The 23,840-nt window shown below is 38.1% G+C and overlaps 1 protein-coding gene across 3 annotated transcripts in view; it reads left to right on the top strand.

Moving 5' to 3' along the window:
- The window catches only part of Dock10 (dedicator of cytokinesis 10), a 199,647-nt gene that overhangs the window by 91,056 nt on the left and 84,751 nt on the right, over positions 1–23,840 (top strand). For all 3 annotated transcript variants that reach the window (XM_090354914.1, XM_090354915.1, XM_090354916.1), the window contains exons 5-13: positions 3,068–3,140; positions 3,400–3,522; positions 3,753–3,887; positions 11,212–11,395; positions 13,660–13,745; positions 14,016–14,099; positions 14,226–14,381; positions 23,286–23,507; positions 23,707–23,829. In XM_090354914.1, the coding sequence (XP_090211040.1) occupies positions 3,068–3,140; positions 3,400–3,522; positions 3,753–3,887; positions 11,212–11,395; positions 13,660–13,745; positions 14,016–14,099; positions 14,226–14,381; positions 23,286–23,507; positions 23,707–23,829 (1,186 nt within the window). The remainder of the gene's footprint in view (positions 1–3,067; positions 3,141–3,399; positions 3,523–3,752; positions 3,888–11,211; positions 11,396–13,659; positions 13,746–14,015; positions 14,100–14,225; positions 14,382–23,285; positions 23,508–23,706; positions 23,830–23,840) is intronic.

The following is a 23,840-nucleotide window of genomic DNA, read 5'->3' as shown; positions in this document are numbered from 1 at the left end:
AGATTTTAGAAAGACCACAGCCAAAACAAGAAAGAAAGAAGAAAATGGTAGTAGAGAGGATTCATGATTTCACAATCATCCTTAACACTCAATCCCAAGAACTTCATTGTTCAGAATACCTCTACTGTTGTCAGTTTCTAACTTGAAGCATGTACATCTCATTTATTCAAATATGTAAGATAAAAATCATGGCAGCAAAATACTTTTTAAAAAAAGTAACTCACTTTTGATCACCAAAAATTACATAGCTAAAAAGATCATTAATAAGATATCTGCCAAAAATCCGTTTGAAATTCTGTCCTTTCACATCAGTGATATTCCTTCTTGTTTTTCCTTTTCAGTAATTCACACAGTAAATAGAGATTGAAAATCCACAGTAACAAAAGGGAAAGGGCTGATTAAGTTACAAACGGAAATTCCTACAAGTCCTTGCTGCTAAGAGCTGCTAAGAAATGTAGACTATATCCAGTTATGGTGGTATACACTTACAACTCCATCTCTTTAGTATGACGAAGAGAATGAAGCCAGTGTAGGCAAAGTTATCAAGCCTAATCTCAAAAGCACATCCCATAATCAAAAGATTCAGAAGCATGGCTCAAATGGTAGAGTGCTTCCCTACCCAGCACTAAGCCCTGAGTTCACTCACTCCCCAAATATACAAAACAGAAGAAAAGGAGAAAAGGGATGAAGGAAGGGAGGAGAGGAGAGCAGACGAGAGGAGAGGAGAGAAAAGGAGAAGAGGGGAGAGGCGAGGCGAAAGGGGGAAGAGGGAAAAGGGAAAGAGGGAGGAACAATGAAGGACTAAAACTGCACATAGAGACAGAAAACAACACAGCTCACAAAGTCTCCAAGATGAAACTAAATCTCTTTAATTTTGTGCAAAAATAGTTCATGGAAATAATTTTAGGTCACATGCTTAGGGATCATCTTAACACATGCTACCCCATGATGAACCTTAAAGGCATTAAACTAAACAGAATAAACCAGATTTATAAAAATGTATATGACTCCACTAAGCCTAACAAAATCCATAGAGACCAAAAGTAGAGCAGTGGTGACAAGTGGGTACAGAGAAAGAGGGAAATGGAGAATTACTTTAGTTTTGTTTAGTTTTGATTTGTTTGCCAGTCTTGGAATTTGACCTCAGGGCTTGGACACTATTATTCACCACTTTTTCTCAAGGTTAGCACTCTGCCACTTGAGTCACAGTGCTGCTTCTGGCTTTTTCTGTGTATGTGGTACCAAGAAATGGAACCCAAGGCTTCGTATGCTCTACGACTAGACCATACTCCCAACCCCAGAGAATTATTTTCTAATGGCCATGATTTCAGGATGAGATGGTAGAAAAGTTTAAACATAGGTGATGTGATGACACAATAATCTAAATACAGTTAGTTCCTTTGAATGCTACAATTCTAAATGCTATAAGTGTCTTAATACAATTTAGGGGAGGAATGTCTGAATAGAAATGGAAAATGATTGATTGATTTCTTTTTTTTTTTTTGCCAGTCCTGGGCCTTGAGCTCTGTCCGTGGGCTTTCTCAAGGCTAGAACTCTATCACTTGAGCCACAGTACTACTTCTGGCTTTCTTTCTATGTATGTGGTACCAAGGAATCAAACTCAGCTCTTCATGCATGCTAGGCAAGCACTCTACCACTAAGCCAAACTCCCGGCGAAAATGAGTGATTTCTATGTGTATGTGCTCTAACTTTTTCTGTCATAAACTGGGAATGGTTACATCTCTCGCAGGGAGGTTAAAAACACATAAACCCCACTTCGCCCCTTGTGCAAATGTACACTGGGAAGAACTGATGTCTTTGGTCACTTCTCTTCCTCTTCAGAATGCTATCAACACGGGAATCAATTTATAAGGGGAAGACTAAATTTACCTCAGATCTTTTTTCACCCTGAGAGGTTGTTTCTACACAAAACAAATCATTTTGAAGAAAATACAATTCTATGCAACTTCTATCTGTGGGATTTTATTCACAGGAACAAGTCTGAATCTCAGATATATAATCTAGAGTCCACTGAGCATTCACTATGATGTAGAATCAAGCAAGGAAAGCTAAAATTTGACTTTTTATGGTATATAAAAACTTCTGCCTCCTCCAGGGTGGTCAAAGAGGCCATGTCTGAAGCAGGTGCTTCTATTCTGCCAAAGGAAAGGGTGGAGTCAACAGAACTGGCACTAGATCCTGTCAAGTGGCCTTTTGAGGAGCCACAGTTAGGGGATTGTCATTGGCTGGTGTCCATAGCACAGGCTCGCTCTCAGAAACCATATTTTTTAGAGCTGACGCTCTTCAGATAGGTATCCTGTAGCCTCGAGCATGTCAAGTACAGATTACTCAGGAAAGGTAATACATCCGCTACTTAACATTCTAGTTGAGACTGAAGACAGAAGTACCCAATCTTTAAATACATCAAGCTTACATTCACCTAGCCCAAAAGGATGCATATCAGTTGATGCAAATGATAACTTCATAGTTTAAAATGTTTGCTTACTTATGGGAGATAAGATATAAGTTTGGGGTATCAAGGAGTGATAAGTAATGCACCTACTACCTGACAAATGTAACCGTAAAACCTCTCTATACATCATTCCAACAAGAAAAATTTTTTAAATGTAAGTTTGGGGAGAAGTTAATACTTCCAGAGGAAATAATAGAACCTTCACAGTTTTGCTGTTATTATTTTTTTAGAGGGGGGCGATGAGATGCATGAACTCAAGGTCAGGCACTGTCCCTTAGCTTTATCCCTCAAGGCTGGCACACTACCTCTTGAGCCACACGTCCTTTAACTCTTGGTAGTTAATTGGGCCTAAGAGCCATATAGATTTACCTACTCAGGCTGGATTTGAACTGAGATCCTCAGATTCCAGCTTCCTGCACATGTAGGAGCCACTGACATGCAGTATATCACAGTTTTTAAGATGATAAAGCTTAAACAACTTACAAGAGCTAAATTAGCATAACGGTTGTCACCCTGGGAACAATTGAAATGCAGCCGTGATTACAATGACAAACCAGAATGTTTCATTTTTTTTTTCTTCTTTTTAAATACCAGAGCAGAATACAAAGCAGAGAAACTTCCTTCCCATTCCTTTGAGGTTGACCATGAAGATGCTGATAAGGATGAAGTAAGTGGGTTGTTGAGTGCAAAATGTTTAAACATGAGGCTCCTCGGCTCCTGTCTTGAGCTCTTTCCACTCTTCCCAGTTCCTCCTCAGCAGCAAGGCCCTATTCAGTTGGGGCTTTTAAGCAAAGTTAATCCTGTTTGTTGTGACATTGAACATGATTATTGCAGATGAGTCAGAGGCAAGGAAGGATTTTAAGCGTAGAGTGTAGACTCTGCGATGTGTGGTATTGACGGTTCTACTGATGATGCCTTTTGCACAGGATACCACTTCCCACTCATCCTCTAAGGGAGGTGGCGGAGCTGGAGGAACGGGCGTGTTCAAGTCTGGCTGGCTCTACAAGGGGAATTTTAACAGCACAGTGAACAATACCGTCACTGTCCGGGTAAGGACACCTCAAGACTAATCATCTTCCCCGAGTCTTTCTTCCTGTCACAGCACAAAGAAGAGTCATTTGTATTGAGCATATGTCGTAGTTTATTTGTGAAGAACTATGAATGTTCTTTCCCCTGAACAATGCCTTGCTAAAGGAATTAGCAGAATATTAATATTCCTGAGTAACCAGCATACTGCAATTTGAACATCTCCCTTCTATTGTCTTTTCCTTTATTGTAGTCATTCAAAAAGCGCTATTTCCAGCTGACTCAGTTACCAGACAACTCCTACATTATGAACTTTTACAAAGATGAAAAAATATCCAAAGAACCAAAAGGCTGCATCTTTTTGGATTCCTGCACAGGTGTGGTGCAGGTGAGTGCAAATCCTTTTTCCCCTGGACTTTTTCCATTTCAAAGTGCATTCAGCAAATATTTATGAGCAATCTTCATAATTCAAGGAGTATTATAGATTGTGGGAACTCAGCAAAGAACATGCACCCCTGATATATTTATTGAAGAAAGAAAACGACCACTGTGTGTTTACTATGTACAAATCCACTAAGCTATGGAAATTCAGAAAGGTTTTGTGCACTTCACATAGTTCAAGGTTTGCACTTTATAAATGTGGTCTTCATAACTAGGTAATAAGAAGGTGTAATGTCACAGTGGACATACCTATCACCTTTCTTCTAAGAGAGGGTCTTTTGCAAAGAGGAGTTTTATCTTGATTCCTGAAAGTTTCATATCACAAATGGACATAGTACTTTTAATAGCCAATGCTGTTCTGGAAGTTCTTCATAGTTTAACAGTTATCCTAACTGCTGAGGCAAAGGGAAGCAGAAACATTCCACATTCCTCATCCTCTGCATAGTCATTGGACACATGTGCTTCCATTCAAAATAGTTATTCTTTTGATACTGATGGCACTCCTTTGTTGTTTCTTATTGTGTACATACTGAAGCAAGGAGCAATCTCATCATATTTCACAAAACTCTGGCTCCTTGAAGGTAAGTAACTTGTTTCAGCCACAAGAGTTGTCTGTATTTGCTATGATCAACAAGCCTTGGGGGCTCAACAGTTTGTTATGTCCTATCTGGGTTGACATCTTGAACTTATTATTGGGGGCCCTTCGATACATGCATGAAAAACTGAGTTCTCTCCATTCTCCTAGTCCTATTTCTGGGCAGTTCATCTGTTAAAATCTGAGATGCCTCCAGAAAGTAATAAGGCTGAACTTTAAAAGGAAAGGATTAATTATGTGTTGTTGAGTAGTCTGCTAGAAGCAAAAGCTAATTGCTTTTTAATGCAGACTCTAGCTCTGCATATGGAAAAGGGCAATAAAGATCTTAGTGGAGAGTTAAGATAGTTGCCTGTTGCTGATCACAAGGAGAAGTAAGTCAGTGTTTGGCAGTAGTTTTGAGAACAATAACTGCATGTTGTAGACATTAGGCTGAAATTTTAAAATATTTTCTTTCCCAGGTGTACTTGAAAAGTGTGCTCTGGAAAGCAAGTGGACATTTTAAAAATAAAAGTGTCATTGCATTTTTTTGTGTTGTATTAAGTTTACAGACATATAGTCTATTATATGTAATATCATTCCTCCTCTAAAGGTCATAGAACTCAGTGTTGTACCCACAACTTAGGTCTTTCATCTGCCTTTCCACTGCAGGCATCTCTTCTCCATCACATCGTATCTAGACTGTGTTATTTTCCCTGTGTTAAAAAGCGTCCTGTTAGGGGAAGCACAAGCTTACAAGGTAGCCATGTAGGTCAGTGTGAAAGCCATAGTTTGACCAGTAGCTACGTGAAGGCACTGATCTCAGATCTCATCCATAAAGTCAAAATAAATGTGAACACATTTCCAAAATATCTGGGGGATACAATGCTTTCCACCTTTCTTTTCTAGTGGTTACATTATTCACAAAGTCTACAACTTTGGAGGAAACACATTCCAATGAGTGAAAGCCTCTTAGTAAACATTGATTTATCTTGCTGAAATTTCTACCTAACGATGTTGACTAGTCAATTTCTTTATTTGTTCATCAATTAAGGCATCTATTCAACAGATTTATTTAGTGTCTGTGATATGCTAGGAGTACTGCTTATGCACAGGGCATTCAATTCCCCGTTAAGTCACACTCAGGGAGGATCATGATAACCACAAGCTCACTTTTGCTCAGTATCATAAGAGCAATAATGGATATACGAATGGAAGAATCCATGGGATGTTCTAGAAGTATAAGACAGTGAACTCTTCTAGGTCAGGCTGCAAGTCTTCACAGCAAAGCTGGGTCTATAGGATTAACCAAGACGGATTTTTGCCCAGATGTCTTTAAAAGAAGGTTCCAATAAATAGCTCTACATTTATGTTCCTAGTTATGTTCATTTATCACCTTATGTGTGGGTTCCAGTTTTTATAGTATAACAGCTTTTTGGGCTTATAAATGTTTATAGCTGGCAAGATTTCAAGTGAGAGATAGTGGAAGGCTTAATCATGGCATTAGGACATTCTCAGCACACACTGTGCCCAGGGATGAGTCATAGACACACAAAAGCACAGAACAAATGAATAACCAGAATGAATCAGATCTCTTTAGTCAGGAATCATTGCAAGTCTCCCTTGAATTAAACAAGAAGAAGGAGGAGGAGGAGGAGGAGGAGGAGGAGGAGGAGGAGGAGGAGAAGGAGGAGGAAGGGGGAACAAGAGGGGGAGGGGGAGGAGAGGGGGAGGGGGAAGAGAAGGGGAGGGGGAGGAGAGGGGGGGAGAGGGGGAGGGGAAGGGGAGGAAATCTTTCTTTGGATAGTCTTAGGGAGTTCAAGGGAGTTCAAGTTCATAGCAATCGTAAATAAATATACCATTTTAGTTTGCTTTCTTCAGACTCATTGTATTTTCCCAATAACAATTTGAATTATTTTTTTTTGCCAGTCCTGGGGCTTGTACTCAGGGCCTCAGTACTGTCCTGGGGCTTTTTCTTCAAGGGTAGCACTCTGCCACTTGAGCCACAGCACCATTTCTGGCTTTTTCTATGTATGTGGTACTGAGGAACTGAACCTAGGTCTTCATGCATGCTAGGCAAGCACTCTACCACTAGGCCAAACTCCTGGCCCAATTCTTTAACTATATGTTACAAGGGGGACCTGAAGCAGAGAGAAACCCCAGCTTCACTTTCTCAAAGATGTTGTGATTTCTGATTAGCTTGGATTGTTAATAATAATAATAATATACAAAAACCCTAATTCCGGCTTTCTACTTCTTTTTGGAATATTATCAAACAGAATTAGACCTAGCTTGCAGCCTGGCAGGCTCCATCTAGAGCAGATTCCTCTTAATTTCACCACTTCAGTTTTTGCCCTGAGACTAAGGAATATTTACCTCTGTGTGACCTCTTGTTCCTTCAGAGTTTTAATTTATTCGTTCATTTATTTGTCCATTCCTTTACTCATCCATCCATGCTTGCATATCAAATCCTTGTCCTGAAGAACAGAACAAATGGCCCCCAGATCTCATCCATACACAGTCTCTGCCTCTATAATAATAATGGTTTATTTTTAGGTGTTGAATCTGCCACCTTGTAGCTATTGGGTCCATTAAAAGGACCTCATGAGTCTAATCAGAAGCTAAAAATTGGAGGTCCAGTGTGAACTGGGCCCAGATGTGAGATACAGGCTGACCTTGCATTGCTCCTTCCTAAAGAGAGTCACCCAAGGGAAGGAGCAGTGAAACATTGAAAGAAAATGAATCTAAAAACCATGGCTGAAGTTTTCTGGCTCCATAACAACTAGAATAATACTTGAAACTTTCTTTGTCTAATGAATCATCTGACAACAGTTGATATATGTATTACTATTCTCCATGTTTATTAAAATAAAATGCAGACAGATAACATGGTTTTAGTAATTCACAAAGATAATAAACAAAAAAATTAGATTTGAGATAGAGAAATGTCTGGAAGTACAAAAAGATACCTGCAGAGATGTGCCCTTTATCGCAGACAAGGTGACCCTGGCCGTATAAATTTACATTTATCCTACATAAGTTATGTGAACATAAACACTACCATGTGTATGGCAATGAGCATTAGAAACAGCATTCATGTGAGCAAGTATACATTGGGAAAGCTAGTACATGCACAACACTGTGGAAAAGCCAAATATGAAGATAGGTTAACTCCTGTCTTAAAAGAGTTCCCATTCTATGGAAAGGATACCCAGGCTAAAATAACAACCAAAAAAGCTGTGTGTGCAAATGAGAGATGAGTGGCATATTTCAAAGAGTAAGTCCTGATAAACCATGCAAGAATAAGATTATGTTTACCATTGCCTGATGCCATATTTATTACAGTACATTATTTATTTTATATTAGTTACATTATTGTATTCTACACATACCATTTACATAGGTTATGACCCTTTATGGAATTAAAATGTAAATTGAACCATGGAAAGCTTTTCTTTTATTCCTGCAAAAAAATTAAATGATGCTAGCAGAATCATAGACATAATAGAATATTTTGTCTGGGTGACTTTGGTGTTCAGTCTCCTGGATTATTAGTTTTCTTGGAGTGTGTATAATTTGAGATGTTTCCAGATGAGCAGAACATTGTAGAAGCATATCTGTTTGCTACAGTACATTAAATTCTTTATAGAACAGGAGAACATTTTCAGTTTTCGCTTATTTATGGAATCACACAGATGGCCTTGGTAATCACAGAAATAACCTTGGTGAGCTTCATTGACCAGAGTAGTAACATGGTCTTCAAAGAACTCACATTTAAGGAAAAATATGAAGGAAAATGTGAAGAAAATGTAATCATTCATGATTAGTCCTTGTTTACCATTCCAGCAACATCCCCTTGCTTTTCTACTGCCACTTTTTCTTTCTTTTTTTGTTGTTCCCTATGCTATGATCATTGGGATTACAAAGACTGAGACAGAAAAGCTCTCATGCATCCTAATCACTACCAGCATAAGCTTTTCAACACTGAAAGTGATTCATTTTCTCTAGAAGAAATGGAAAATACTTCAGCTTGGAGAATTGCAAGTCAGATATCTATTTCATCTCTAAATGTCCTGTTTTGAGAAACAAGAGCTTCTTATACACTGCTCAAGGTTTTAGAAGTATTTTAATAATGCCCTCAAAGTTGGAAATCATGTTTAAATCATCTGAAGTACACAATACAATTCAGAAAATCAATTTTTATTTACATACCAGAGTGGTTCATTTCTACTTGGCATCTGTCTTTGAGACCAAGTTGCATCTTGACCTATTTTTAATGTCAGCCCATTGGAAACAAATTGCAGAACTTTCCATCTGCTTCTCCACATTATTTACAACCTCAGATTAGTTGAATATAGTCCTTCATATTTATTCTGAAGACAACACTAACGGTTCGCTTTCATTATGCTGCACTAAGATGCTTGGCAATATCCTAGTAGGTCCATTTCTGGTTGTCTTTTGAGTATCTACTTCTATTCCTATTGTTTTGTGAAGAACTAGCACCTTAATATAAATCCCTTAGACTCAGTCTATCAGTGAGTGTCATGGGCAATTTTATAGACTACCATCATCAGTATCTTCCAAAATGAAATATGAGAGTATATACAGAGGGAATCTGCCCCACTCTTCCTGAGAGGTGGGTACCTAGTTATTTTCCTTTTAAAACTAGCTGCCTACATACTCTCTTTGCACAGTAAGTAACAGGCTACCCTTTTTGTTTCCCCTCACCTCTATTTTCACTGAAGCCAAAATGATCTGTTCAAAGTGCAAATCTGACTTTCCCCTTAGCTTTATCCCAGTCATTCTTTCTTATGCTCTCAGAGGCCAATGTTCTCATTTAAATATGCATATACAGTGTAAGTACATTTATTTTCCAATTTTTATTTGTGGGATTCTTTGGATAATGCCTGTCTCCCTTATTCTGTGAGGGTAGAAATTGAATGTATTTCTGCCCACTACAAAGCACTAACTTGGCAGGCCCCTCTTTAATGGGTGACAGACCCCTCTTTTATGGGTGAGTACAATCACCAGAGTAAGCATTGGGGATAAATGTTATCTTCTGCCAATATCATACTTGTGAACTCTATGAATGAGTCATTATAAAGCAAAGAAACAGCAGCTAATACTAGAAAATTCTTGGAAGTCTCTACACTGTGATGTTTGGCCTATGATGTTTCACAGCAAAAATTATAATCAACTTTTCCACTGACTAATTTTTCATTCTGCTTCACTTTCTGATATTTTTCCTTTTTTTCCTTTTTGCCATGCATACATACAACCTCTTTCCCTTCCCCCATCCCCTGCCACCCTTGCCCTTTTAAATCTTTAAATGGTCTACTCCTTTCTACAGATTTCAACTTAAACCTTCACCTGTGGGAAAGGCCTACCTGACCACTAAAGTATCCGCTTATGCCATCAATCCTTTTAATCCAACACAGGGCCAAGAATTTCTATTTTTCAATTATGTGTTTGACCATGCTTTTGACCATATATTTATCCACTTTTCCCTATTAGAAAAACATACTCTCTTACACTCAAAAGTATGACTATTTTCAATCTTGTTGATTAGATCTTCTGTATATTAGTTCTATTATGAGATCCAATAGTGAACAAAACTGGCCCAAGCCTCAGGGACAGATGTGAAGGAGACATGTATTTATCAAAGCAAACAAAGAAAAGTGAATAGTGTATAATTCCATATCATATTACATGTTCTGAGGATAAGAACCTATGTCCTCATGTTCTAGGCTAGGGATTAACAAAGATTTTTTTCAGCTGTGGTTTGAAGAATAAATACAAGTGTATAAGGTCTGTAACCTCTATGCTTGGGAGAATATGCAGAGAATGAAGGGCACCCATTTTAGGGTTGTGGCAGCAAGAAAGATGACAGGGAACTAGAGCAAGAGCTCTTGGGTTGGTTACCAAATGCGAGGAAGAAAAGTCACATGAGAAGAATCTAAAGGTTGTTAGAGAAGCCAGAGCTACAGCTGATATTGGGATAGTATTGCATCTGAATGCCCTTTCAAGCCACAGAACAAAATGAGAAAGAAAGGAGTCTAAGATAGAGACAGAATTATTGTCAGAAGGCCTCAAGTGAAGGAAGGAAAAGCCACTAGTGGAGACAGAAAAGTGGTAAAATCAATTGATGGGGGGAAAAAACCACTAGAATAGACGATGGTAATTCAGGCTAGGGAGATAAAAGCTTCAAGAAGCTTGCCCCCCATATTCATTCTGAGGAAACAGAGAAGGAAATATCCTTTGGATACTAAAACAGCAGAGAGCCTAGTAGTGCTATGGACAGGTACTGCCTCTGGAGCAACAGGTCTCAGAAGCCTGACTGTAGAGAACCACGGGCTGAACGATAGGTGAGAAGAGGAAGGCACAGTCTCTAACCAATTATTTGAAAAACACTGGAATATACTCACATTTCTGCCTGAAGATGAACTTTGTAAGCCAGTACACCCATCTAATCAACAAAATGCCGACATAAAGTATTTCTTAGGGCAAACTGTTGAAAGAAACCAAACACCATGATTTCTTCTTGTGTAAAATTTTGTCCTCTTCTGGAAAGTTTCCTTTATTCTTTATGTTGCCTGTTTATTTGACTTCCTACAATCCCAATCCCACATAAAATGTCTCTTATTCGCTGAGATTTACCGTTGGTTTTCCTTCCTTTCTTTTTGTTTTTGCTATGCCACAGAATAACAGATTAAGAAAGTACGCCTTTGAATTGAAAATGAATGACCTGACTTACTTTGTGCTGGCAGCTGAGACAGAGTCAGACATGGACGAGTGGATCCACACCCTGAATCGTATCCTGCAGATCAGTCCTGAAGGGCCTCTCCAGGGGAGAAGAAGCACAGAGCTGGCGGATCTGGGGCTGGGTGAGAGTTCAGGGAGCCACTGGGGCTTTTCCATGTGTGACCTATGCTTTTGGTTCATTGAAGCTGCAGGAATTGTACTCACTGATGTGCACAGCTCACACATCCTTGACCAGTGCTTTCAGTGAAGAATAGTGGATTAGTGTGACTTTGGTATGATTGTGAGTTAACAGAGTATGATACAAGATTGCGATTCTGAAAATGATGTTGGACATCTCCAACATGTAGCCACCTTTAATGGGAAGTAAGTTACCTTACAGTGATAGTGTGTGGACTTTTGCCTTTAATTACATTTCTTTTATCTTTGTCTTGATTTGACCTATTTCATTTTATTTTTTAAACAGAGTGGTACTGTCTTAATTCTTCTACTTTTAAAAATTATCTACAGGTACTTGCACAAAGGGCTTTAATTTGCTCTGTCAGTTTATGAATATAATGCATCTCAATCAGTATCATCCCTTTCATCATTCTCACCTCTCTCAATCCCACCATTCCCTCAGTTTTCATAGTTTGAGTGTCATATACATATATCGACTATTTTGACTGCATTCTCCCACCCTTCTCTTCATTCATCTATCTCCCTCCCCTGGGACTCACTCCTCCCCCTGAGTCATTACATTTAATGAATGGATCATAGACTATAAAGGAGAATTCACATTGCTTCCTCTTAGTTACAAAGGTGCCTTACACTTGTTCTTTTGGGTCATCTTGAGACCTGCTTCTTTGTGAAGGTTTCTGGAGTATATATGATATATGTAGAGATTTTCTTTTTTTTTTGCCAGTCCTGGGCTTGAGCTCAGGGCCTGAGCACTGTCCTTGGACTTTCTCAAGGCTAGGGCTCTACCACTTGAGCCTCAGCACCACTTCTGGCTTTTATCTATGTATGTGGTACCGAGGAATCGAACCCGGGTCTTCATGCATGATAGGCAAGCACTTTAACCACTAGGCCAAACTCCCGGCCCCTGTAGAGATTTTCTTAAGATTATTTTATAAAGATTGTTTTTCAGCCTGACACCAGTGGCTCATGCCTGTAATCCTAGCTACTCAGGAGGCCGAGATCTGAGGATCATGGTTCAAAGCCAGCCCAGGCACAAAAGTCCATGAGAGTCTAATCTCCACTTAACCACTAGAAAACAGGAAGTGGCACTATGGCTCAAGTGGTACAGTTCTAGCCTTGAGCTGAAGAGCTCAGGGACAGCACCCAGTCCCAGAGTTCAAGCCCAATAACTGGGGGGGAAAAAAAAGGTTGTTTTTCTATTCAGTTGCCTCCTGAGATTCTAGTTCATTCCAGCAAAGAAAATGGGGCAAGAAAAAGGGAAGGAAGGGCGATAGGCTTCCATCCCATTCACTGCTCTGTGAAGGCCAAGTTCTCTGGCCACAGAATCCAGCACCACTGCCAAGGGAAAAGCTACTTCAGACATTTTTCACATGGCACTCCATGGCAGGGTGCAGCATTAGGAACCCCAGTATACTGACGTTGTAGTGTTCTAAGGACTGTGTGCTGCAAAGTAGGATAACAAGGAAGAAAACTGTTGTGGATTCTGATATGACTATTTGCCATGGCCAGCATTTCTCATTCATCTATTATTTACTAAGCAATAATCACCTAGCACATGAATCTTTTCACGGTCCTACAAAGTTTTAGTCAATGAAGCTAGATAATAGGTTTGGAACAGACATTGTGACAGTTATCACACATATTTATATATTTTTGAGAGCTCTACTATGTGTGATTGAACAGAGTCAAGACAACTCTTAAGTGTATGTGTAGTGTGGTAAGGAGGCAATGCTCTTGTCACCGTGAGATGATATCATGGTAAAGATCAAATGCTTTCCAAGAGGTGTTATTTCCCTAGGAGAGAGAACAAGAAGGTTTAGTATCAATGTTCTGAGCTCTTGAGTCTACCCTATTTGATATTCTCAGAGGCTAGAAAAGTCTCTGAACAAATCTGGGCAGAGTGAAGCATGCTTGTGATTCTACCTACTTGGGAGGCAAAGGTCGGGAGTATCACAGTTTGAAGCCGGCCTGGGCAAAAACATGAGGGAGTTCCTCATCTCAACCAATAAGCCAGAATCTGTAATCTCAGCTGGGCAGGAGGCAGAGGCGGGAGAGCAATCTGAGGCTACCCCAGGCAAAAATTAGACTTTGAAACAACTTGGCTTAATTAGAAGAATACTTGTCTAGCAAGCTTGAGTCACTGTGTTCAAATCCCAGTACTACAAAACACAGCAGAACTTAATTACCTGTCTTGATCTATATTTTCAAGATCCACTGGATAATTCTGTGACTTGTGAATGCACGCTGGAAGAGACCGATTCTTCAGAGAACAGCCTTCACCCAGACTTTGCCAAAGTAATGAAGTTGAGATTCTATTGCAAAGAAATTGGAGCTATTTATTACTTACTACTGTCAGGGAGAAGATGGAATGCTTTCATTTCAGAAATAGATTAATGTAATTCAGAATTTTTCATTAACCAATGCACAAAGCATTGGAAAGTTACAGCATGTATTTCCAAGATTTTCCAGATGTTAATTGATGAGATTTAATTGGTAGAGAGCCTGCTTCTTGGTGATGTGGAAAGGGCTGGGTACAGACTTAGACTAATCTGGCTTTGTCTGTAGTACCTCACAGAAACAGAAGATAGTGTTAAGACAACGCGAAACATGGAGAGGCTGAATCTTTTCCTGCTGGATCCAGACATAGATGTAAGTCAGAATTCTTTCTGAGTAGATGTACACTTGGCCCCTTACAACCAAGGTTTCCCATATAAAATTCCTTTTCCATCATGAGTATTTTGATGACTAAAACTTTGAAACATTTGTTTTTTTAAGACCTTGAAACTTCAGAAAAAGGATGTTTTAGAACCTGAGTTCATAATCAGACCCTTTGAAGAGAAAGCAGCCAAGCGAATTATGATCATTTGTAGAGCTCTCAACTTTAATCTTCAGGGATGTGTTACGGAGAATGAAAGTGATCCAATAACAAATGTAAGTTTCTCTTTTGATCACACCTACACAGACAGCTCCTTATCTCACCATCCTCTTCAAAACCTTTTCTATGCAAGCTGGCACAGGTGCTTCATGCCTGACTGTAATCCTAGCTACTCGGGAGCTGAGATCTGGGGATCATGGCTTAAAGCTAGCCCAAGCAGAAAAGTTTGTGAGACTCTTCTCTCCAAATAAACACAAAAGTTCAGAAGTAGAACTGGATCAAGTGGTAGAGTGCCAGTCTTGAACACAAAAGCTCAGGGTACAGTGTGCAGGTCTTGAATTCAAGCTCCAAGAAAAGAAAACCACAAAATAATCTTTTCTGTTACTTCTCTTTCCAAATGTACCAGGAAATGTACTTAGCTGCATTTTTTCCCACATTGCTGAAGCCCACAATTTCTTAACTAGATCTGTCTACATATAACCAGAAAAGTCTCAGTAAAAGAGTGTTGTGATCCTTGTGCTGGGGCACACACCTGCAATCCTTGCTACTCACGAGGCTGAGATCTGAGGATTGCTGTTCAATGCCAGCTCAGGCACAAAAGTCTGTGAGACTTATCTCCAATTAACCACCAGAAAACGAGAAGTGTCACTGTGGCATAAGTGGTAGTGTGCTAGCCTTGAGCTGAAGAGCTCATGGACAGTTCCCAGGCTCAGAGTTCAAGTCTTACAAACAAACAAAAAAGAGGACGGTTGTTTGAATTCTCTTCATGCCATTAGGACAGTTAACTCAGTATTCAAAGTGGCATTTTTTCATGCCAGCCATGGGACCTGAATTCAGGGCCTGGCACTTTCCCTGAGGTTTTAATTTTTCCTCAAGTTAATTCTCTACCACTTGAACTTCAGCTTCATTCTTAGCTTCTGTTTTTGAGTGATTAATTGGAGATAAGATTTCATCTACTTTTCTGCCCAGGCTGACTTTGAACTGCCATTCTCAGATCTCAGTCTCCTGAGTAGCTAGGACTACAGGCATGAGCCACCTGTGCCTGGCTCAAAATGCCTTTTAAACTGACTTGGTTTTGCACTACTAAGGATCCATCTCAGGGACTTTGATGTTCTAGGCTTCCAAACTATATCTCCAGCATGTGACATTTTTATTTAAAGGTTAATTAAATTTTGTTTTGTGCATGGTAAGGATAAATCGAAATGAACAAATTAACCCAATGAGTCCATAGAATAATGACTGAAGACAAAGCTGAGTAGTGAATAAATATTAGCTAAATATTAAATAAATCGTAGTGCAGATGGCATTTTCTAGTGACAGTTGTTACTAAGTGAGTTCAGAACATTTGGAAACACCTCACTAAATCCACACATGTTTCCTGTTCCCACAAAGTGAATTCTCCTGTGAATTTTTTCTTGGTACTCTAGTGGACAATTCTTGACTAATTGTAAATATCTGTATGGAAAGGGAACATATTTTTGTTGAATTATTAGTGAGAAAGATAAAATCATGTATAATCCTTCCATCAGTATGTCACAGTTAACATTTTGGTGTTTCCTTTCATTCTTTTTCCTTAAATTTAATTTTGCTGTCAAGATAATGTACATAGGGATTACAGCTACATACATAAGATAGTGGGGGCACCGAGAGTGTGGCCCAGTGGTAGAGTGCTTGCCTGGCATGCAGGAAGCCCTGCATTCAATCCTGCAGTACCACATTCACAGAAAAAAGCCAGAAATGGTGCTGTGGCTACAGTGGTAGAGTGCTAGCCTTGAGAAAGTCCAAGGACAATGCCCAGGCCCTGAGTTTATAGCCCCACGACTGGCACAAAAAAAAGGGAGTACATTTCTTCCAAAACATTGTTTTCCCCTCACACATATCTTATCAGTCATTGTTCAGTTATCATGCTACATTACAAAGAAGAAAAGTTATTTTCAGATCCTTAAGCACAAGCCACAGTGGCTTAACTCAGTTGTACATGCAATCCCATGCCTGCTTTCCTGTTAATGGTGGGTGAATCTAGCTTAATTCATTGAGACACGACAGTGATCAGCAAAAGGAAGTAAAAATAAAAGTTGGAAGTAGTGCTGAGGCTCAAGTGATAGAGCTCTAGCCTTGTGAAAGTCCAAGGACAGTGCTCAGGCCTTGAGCTCAAGCTCAGAACTGGCAAAAAAAAAGTGATCAAAGAAAACTAACAATGATATAGATAAACCAAGGGAAAAAAATGGATCATGAAACCAAGAGAAAACAGTTTCAAATGGTTTAAGGGCTGTGTAACATGAAATCAAAGAGTCAATAGAGAATTATAGCTCCAAGAGTCATTTCCATTCAGTGAAACTCATTAGAATCATCTGATTATCCTTTCGTGCAAGAATTTAAAACAAAAAGAGAACATTAATTCTTGAAACTATCTCAAAATTTCAAGAACATATAGACCAACTAGTCATATCCTTTACTGACCATGTTATATTTCCAAAAAAAAAGAAAGAAACAGAAAAGATTGCTTTGATTTAGCACATCTTTTAAGTGTAATTAAAAATTCCAAGACCAAAGATCACATCTGTAACGCTAACTTCTCAGGAGGCTGAGATCTGTGGAAAGCCATGCAAAGCCAGCCCAGGCAAGAAAGTCCATTAAACTCTTTATTTTCAATAAATTACTCAGAAAAGGTTCAGTGATAGGACACTACCCTTGGCACAAAGAGGCTCAGGGACAAAGCCCAGTCTCTGAGTTCAACCGCCAGGCGGGCCTAAGAAAAGGAAGGGAAAAAAGGTGAGAGAGAAAGAGAGAAGGGGGAAGGGAGAAATGAATGAGATTTTCTTTTCAGCACCAATGAGACATGATTCCTGACCCATGGACCATTTTCTTTTTGTTAAGTCTGTTTAGTACTATTTAACAAAGTGAATATCCAGAAACTCAGAAACAAAAGTGTTGCCCAGGAGGAAGGGAGAGGCCACAGACAAAGGGAGAGAGAGAGACAAGTCATAATACTCAATGTACAGATGTGAACATGGAACAAGGTAAAATGAGAGGATAGTGGGGGGTGGGAAAGATGGGGAGAGCAATGAAATGCAGGGTGACATTGATTAAGATGTTTTGTACTCACAAACTGACATGCTGAACTAAAACCCTTCTTTCAACCACATAAAGATAAGTTAAAACTAAGTTTCTTAAAATATATAGTCTGTGCAGACGCTGAGTTTTTGTATTTGAGTAGTTCTCACATTTTAAGGAATAGGCTCAGAAAACACAGAAAAACATTTTTCATTTATTTGACAGTACATTAAAAATAATTTCATTGCACTTACAAAAATATTACAAAAGTTCATGAATTTCACCTTAACAACCAGTCATCATTTAATAATACACTTTTTAAACCTTTGCACATTTGTTCAGTGACATTCTTTGGATAATATAATTTTTAGCTCCATGCTCATAATTTAATGAGCATAATTGAACTTTTTCCAAGTTACTGAAGACCAAACTACTATGTTTAATAAATGAGCATAGGAGCGTGGCCTAGTGGTAGCATGCTCGCCTACCATTCACAAAACCCTGGGTTCGATACCCCAGAACCACATATGTAGAAAAAAAACAGAGGTGGCATTGTAGCTCAAGTGGCAGAGTCGTAGCCCTTGAGCAAAAAGTGTCCAAAGGCAGTGCTCAGGCCCTGAGTTCAAGCCCCAGGACTGGCAAAAATAAATAAACATCTAAAGACATCCCGGAAAAAACATTCCAGGATGAAAAATAGCCATTGACAGCATGTAATTTTTTTAGTCTGCACATTGAAGACCAAATTCAAGTTGATGTGCTTCCAGTATAAAATACTTCTTTGAAAATAAGAATTGATTTAAATAATCTGTACTAATAAAAGTGCCTCTTGGTAAAACTACATTTCGATTTTTATGTTCTTAAATTTTTAAAAAATACAGAATTCTAAACCTAAGAAGTGAAGGTTTTATTTGTAAGCTTTTGAAAGAGTTTTGTTAAGTATTGAAAAGGTAGCAATTCAAGAAGTAACAGTTGACATTTAAATTGAAAAGATGTATTTGGGGAAAATAAGTGAATCACCACATGAGCTTTAATTTCTGATGGATTATCAAATCAGTAATTTATTTCCATCCACTAAACTGAAAGGAAAAAAATACAACAATTCAGGAAAACAAAGCTAAAAATTTCATTATTAGACCTTCAAAGTGTTTTGAGTTCCTGAGTTACTTTCTTTTTTACTTTTTTTTCACTTTTCAACTTTTAGCTGATCACAGCTACCACAAACCAGAGATTTTCTTAAAGGAAACTGATAAAATATAAAACTTTTGCTTTATAATTACCATATTAAAATAATTTATTACATGAACACATGCCCATGATTAACAGTACATGTCTGTAATCCTAGCTACTGGCAGGCCAGAGCAGGAAGCTCAAGGTTCCAGGTTAGACTGGACTGAAGACTTCAGGAAACCATTTCCCAACCTATAGTTGTATGTGATGGTATCCACCTGTCATCCAGACTTGAAGGAGAACTGAGAATGGCAGGATCGTGGATCCAGGACAGTCTGGGCAGGAAAGCCAAACCTATATCAATAGAAGTTATTAGGCATAGCAGCACATGTCTGTCATTCTAGCTACTACAGGAAACCTAAACTAAGTGGATTGCTTTCCATGCACAGACCTGGGCAGGAAGTGAGACTCTATCTCAAAAACAACTAGAAAAGTAAGGAGCTGAAGAGTGACTGGTAGAGCACTTGCTCAGCAAGCACAGAGTTCTGAGTCCAAACACCATTACTACCAAATAATTTTTTGAGTTTTATTTTACATGTGGAATTTTAAGAATGAGAGAATGGGTATTTCTATTATTAAGGAATAGAACTTGTACCTGTTGCCAGCGAGTCACATTTCTACATTCCAAAGGTTAGAAATCATTCCTTTAGCATTTAATAAAAGTCTCAACATGAGTTATAACAATGTGTAGCAATAAACCACATTACAGTCTAGGTTTTGTGTAAAACCTACTTTCTGACAGAACACTGGCATCCATTCAGATTTAAATGACATAAAATAGCACAGTTAGTTAATTACATAGCTATGTAATTACATATAGGTTTATATATAGGCTTATATGTTTATATATATTTCATAATTAATATGTATAATTTATTTCCATTTTCATCTAATTTAATCCCCAGTGTATTTAGCAGGTTTTTTTCTTTTTGATATTTTTTATTATCTTTAAGTAGTTGTAGAAAGGAATCACCATCCAACAAAGCGATTTTATGAATATAATTTGTCTTGATCAATTTCACCCCTTTCAACGTTCTCACCCATCCATCCCATCCCATTCCTTCCTTCATTTTTCTAAATTCTTTTAGGATATACAGTGAATATTTTATTGCATTCCCCAGTTTTTGGTCTGCACTGGTCTCTCTCTCTCCTTGACCATGCCCCACCCCTTTCAGGTTCCCATTTCCTGGTGCATATTTTGTTGAACTATAATTTAACCTTTCTAAGGAATTACATTGTTTGGGTTCTTCCCTAAATCCAGTGTATGTCATTTAATACATGGGTGTATACTTGCATACCACCACGTGTTTACTCATATATTTTTGTAAACTAATTCTGGATTCCACATATGAAAGAAAACATGCAACCTTTGTCTCTCCGAGCCCTAACATAATTTTTCCCATGTCTTTCCATTTCTTTACAAATAATGCAATATCATTCTTTCCAATGGCTGCATAAAACTCCACTGTGTATATTGAACCTTCTTGCCTGTGACAACTCTGGAAACATTTAATTCTTTTTATTGATTTACAATGCTGCAAGAAATCTAAATATTATTAAAGTCACTAATAATAAGTATCTCTCCACTTCTTAATCTCCTTTTTCTTATTGTATTTTAAAATGTTTTTATGTTTGTCATCAATAATAAGTATCTCTCCACTTCTTAATTACCTTTTTTCTGATTTTATTTTAAAATGTTTTTATGTTTCTTAATGCCTCTTCTACTTTTTTGCCCGTCTTGGGGCTTGAATTCAGAGCCTGGGCACTGTTCTTGGACACTCTTTGCTCAAAAGTAGTGTTCTTTCACTTGAGCCACAGTTCCACTTCCAGCTTTTTCTGTGTATGTGGCACCCAGGCATCAAACTCAGGGTCTTAGACATGTTCAGCAAACATTCTACCACTAGGCTATGTTCCTGGCCACTTACTTTTTTTTATTGTAAAGGTGATATAAAGAGGTGTTACAGTTCCATAGATCAAGTAATGAGTGCATTTTTTGTTGAACAGCATCACCTCTGCCTTTGTTTCATCCCAGTTTTTCTCTTCTGACCTCCCTCCACCACTATCTATATAGGTCATTTTCTACATAGTGTCTTGTGAGTATCACTGCTGCATTAGTTCTCCTAATCTCTTTAGTAAGTGCTTTTCCCTGGTGCACTATATGTGTGTTAATGCTACCTAAGACTTCTTAGTCTGATGATCTTTGTGTCATGACTTTAACAAAATTCCCAGGTCTAGGTCTATAGCCTAAATTCCTTGACAAGACTCAAAACTCATGTGTCTGCTACTACTAGGATTTTTACAGATGACTTGAAGGTCCCATTCCAAATTGTTCTTTGAATCTTTATTTCCTATATCCATAGATGATATCATTCTCAGTTTAGGTCCATATAGTCACAACATTCCCCTTTTTTTGCAGTGACTCTACACATGCACACGCACACACACACACACACACACACACACACACACACACACACACACACACACACACACACAGTGGATTTCAACCCCCATGGTTGTACTTTCTTAATATTTCTCAACAGACTAACCACAATTTTCTATACTGTAATCTCACTCTAGTATTCTTTTCCATATTAGTTCCTTTCCATAGGTCTCTCATCCTAGAAAGTTCTTTTTTTTAACTCTACTCAATTCCTACTTCTTTAAAACTCAATCAAGAATTTTCAGTCAGAATAGCCACATCAAGCATTTGTAAGGACTAAGTAAATGGAAACATTTTAAATAGAAGGTGTAATTTTGTAGAAAGGCTGAGTGTTATTACCCTTAGTTTGTATGAGTTCCAAACCAGAGGATTTTTAAATAGATTACAGAAGAGCCTCTTCTCTTCCACCTCTAATACATACTTTGTTGATGATTGTGTGTTTTCAAGATAAATAAGAGAGAGAAACAAAGAAAAAAAAGAATTTCCTGTTTCTTTTCCTCATTACTTTCACCAATTTTCTTTATTTTCTATCTTCTACTTTGTCCTGGAATCTAGGCAAGAGTTTAAATGACTTTTTGTCCTGGACTTTGGCAAAAATTCAAGAACTCTAGATGGTAAGGAGAAAGACTTTGCACACAGGCAGAGATGGCCTGGGCCTAGACCTGTGCAGATAGGTATACAGGGTGGGACAGAGAAGGTAGTTGACAAAAGAATGGCTACTTTGAACCAGTGGGTGAATTAATTAAACAAATAAGTTAATACATTAATGATAATGAAATCCAGATTCCTCACTGTCAAAGTACATCCTTTCCAATGGGAAAAACGGAAAGATGAGAAGAAATATTTCAGTATCTAGCTTAGAAACGAAGAATTAGCATGAACTCACTAATTTTTTAGTAAACATTCAAATATAGAGATCAAGAGATAATTGTAGGTGTATTTTAGTATTGTGTGTGTTTGTGTGAAAGAGAAAGAGATGAGAAACCACAAACGGTAACAGCGATCACAGAATCAAGATTTTATTTCCTAAATGTCATCTTCAGCAAAATGAATCAGCGCTTCTTCAAGAGCTACCTGGTGAATGGGAACTATAAAGTGAACTTCAAATGTATTGTTAGATAAAGAAAATGAGAGGATCTCCCCAAACCACTTATAAGCTACTTTGAAAGAGTGTCTCAGATCTAGGACAATTTGATCATCACCACAAATAAGAAATTGGTATTTCTCCATATATAATCTAAAGTGGATGACATGTATTTAACAGTGAGGGCCTTCTATGTATAAACAGATAAATACAAAATGAATAAATGGAGCAGTGGAATGCTCATCTTTACACTGAAATATTAATTAATCTATGTAGTGATGGAGAAAAGGAATATTAGTTACCAATGTAATGGTTGTTGGTTCTAGTGGATGTTTTGCACTGTGTTGGATGAGTAGCAAGACATGGAACGTCATTTCAGAATATATTTTCATAAATTCTGATTAATTATCAAAGTGAAAAATGATAGGCTTGCCATCAAGAAAACTGTAGACACCAATATGACCATATGAAGGTTACCATCAGAAGGGTTCAGAGTTGAGAATTTGTGCTCTTGACTCAGTGTACTTCAAAATCATTTGAAAGTAAAGAAAAAAATGTATATGTGTTTAGAAAGTCAATAAAGCATCAACTCTTCTTAAGAAACTTCCTACCCACTTTGACTTTCTACAACACTTGATGCCCACTAATACATTCATATGTACCTTGTTTACATAAGTGTATTAAAAATGTAATATAGGCACAAAGTAAATGCTCAATAAATGTTGGCTATTATTAGCCCATTAAGTTATGATAATTTTCAAATGCAGAAATTATTGAGCAAGTAAAGTATTTCTCAGTGCAGTCTAGAAATTTCTAGAATTGCATTCTCAACTTCCCAGAGTCTAGGGGAGAATGAGGTAGCAGGCATTTTCTCAGAGCATCAAGGAAATAACTAATACATTGTTAAAACAAACTATGGATGAGAATACTTTGATATAAAAGTAATGATGAAGTAAATGAAATACTGCCATCAGGTATGAGATGTTTGCTGAAGGAAAAAGATTTTGGTTCTGTTCACTGAGTCCAGGGGAGCTTGCTTTCAGTGTATATTTCTTCCAGTGCTTTGAGAAATGATATACAGAAAAAAAGCTGTAGATGGGATAATGACTTTCTGTGAAAACCATCTGTCTATTGGTTTTGTTTTTCACCTAGATTGAGCCATTTTTTGTGAGTGTGGCACTTTATGACCTGAGAGATGGTAGGAAGATTTCTGCTGATTTTCATGTGGATCTAAACCACACAGCAGTCCGGCAGATGCTGTTGGGGCCTTCTGTGGCTTTGGAAAATGGAACCATTGACACCGTCACCCCAAGGCAGTCAGAAGAACCGCACATCAAGGGACTTCCAGAGGAATGGCTCAAGTTTCCAAAGCAGGTGGCACTTTTGTTTACTTGTGATGGGACAGAAAATTCTTGTTGCACTGATTGTTCCCAACATTAATTCACACACAATGGGCAATTTCCAAGCAAAAATGTTTATAGGTATCTTTTTTTATAACAAGAGAAATGGAACATTTGTAAATGTCTTTAGTGTGGTTTCTTGTATGCGTAATACCTGTTTTCTTTGTGCATAGGCTATATTTTCTGTAAGTGATCCACATTCTGAAATTGTTTTGGTGGCCAAAATTGAAAAGGTCTTGATGGGAAACATTGCAAGCGGTGCTGAACCTTATATCAAAAACCCAGACTCCAACAAGGTAGTGTGTGT

The sequence above is a fragment of the Megascapheus bottae genome, chromosome 21 (genome assembly GCF_031878675.1).
Source record: "Megascapheus bottae isolate mThoBot1 chromosome 21, mThoBot2.hap1, whole genome shotgun sequence".
NCBI lineage: Eukaryota > Metazoa > Chordata > Mammalia > Rodentia > Geomyidae > Megascapheus > Megascapheus bottae.
Note: the sequence above shows the minus strand (reverse complement) of the source record. Positions and strands in the feature narration are given on the sequence as shown.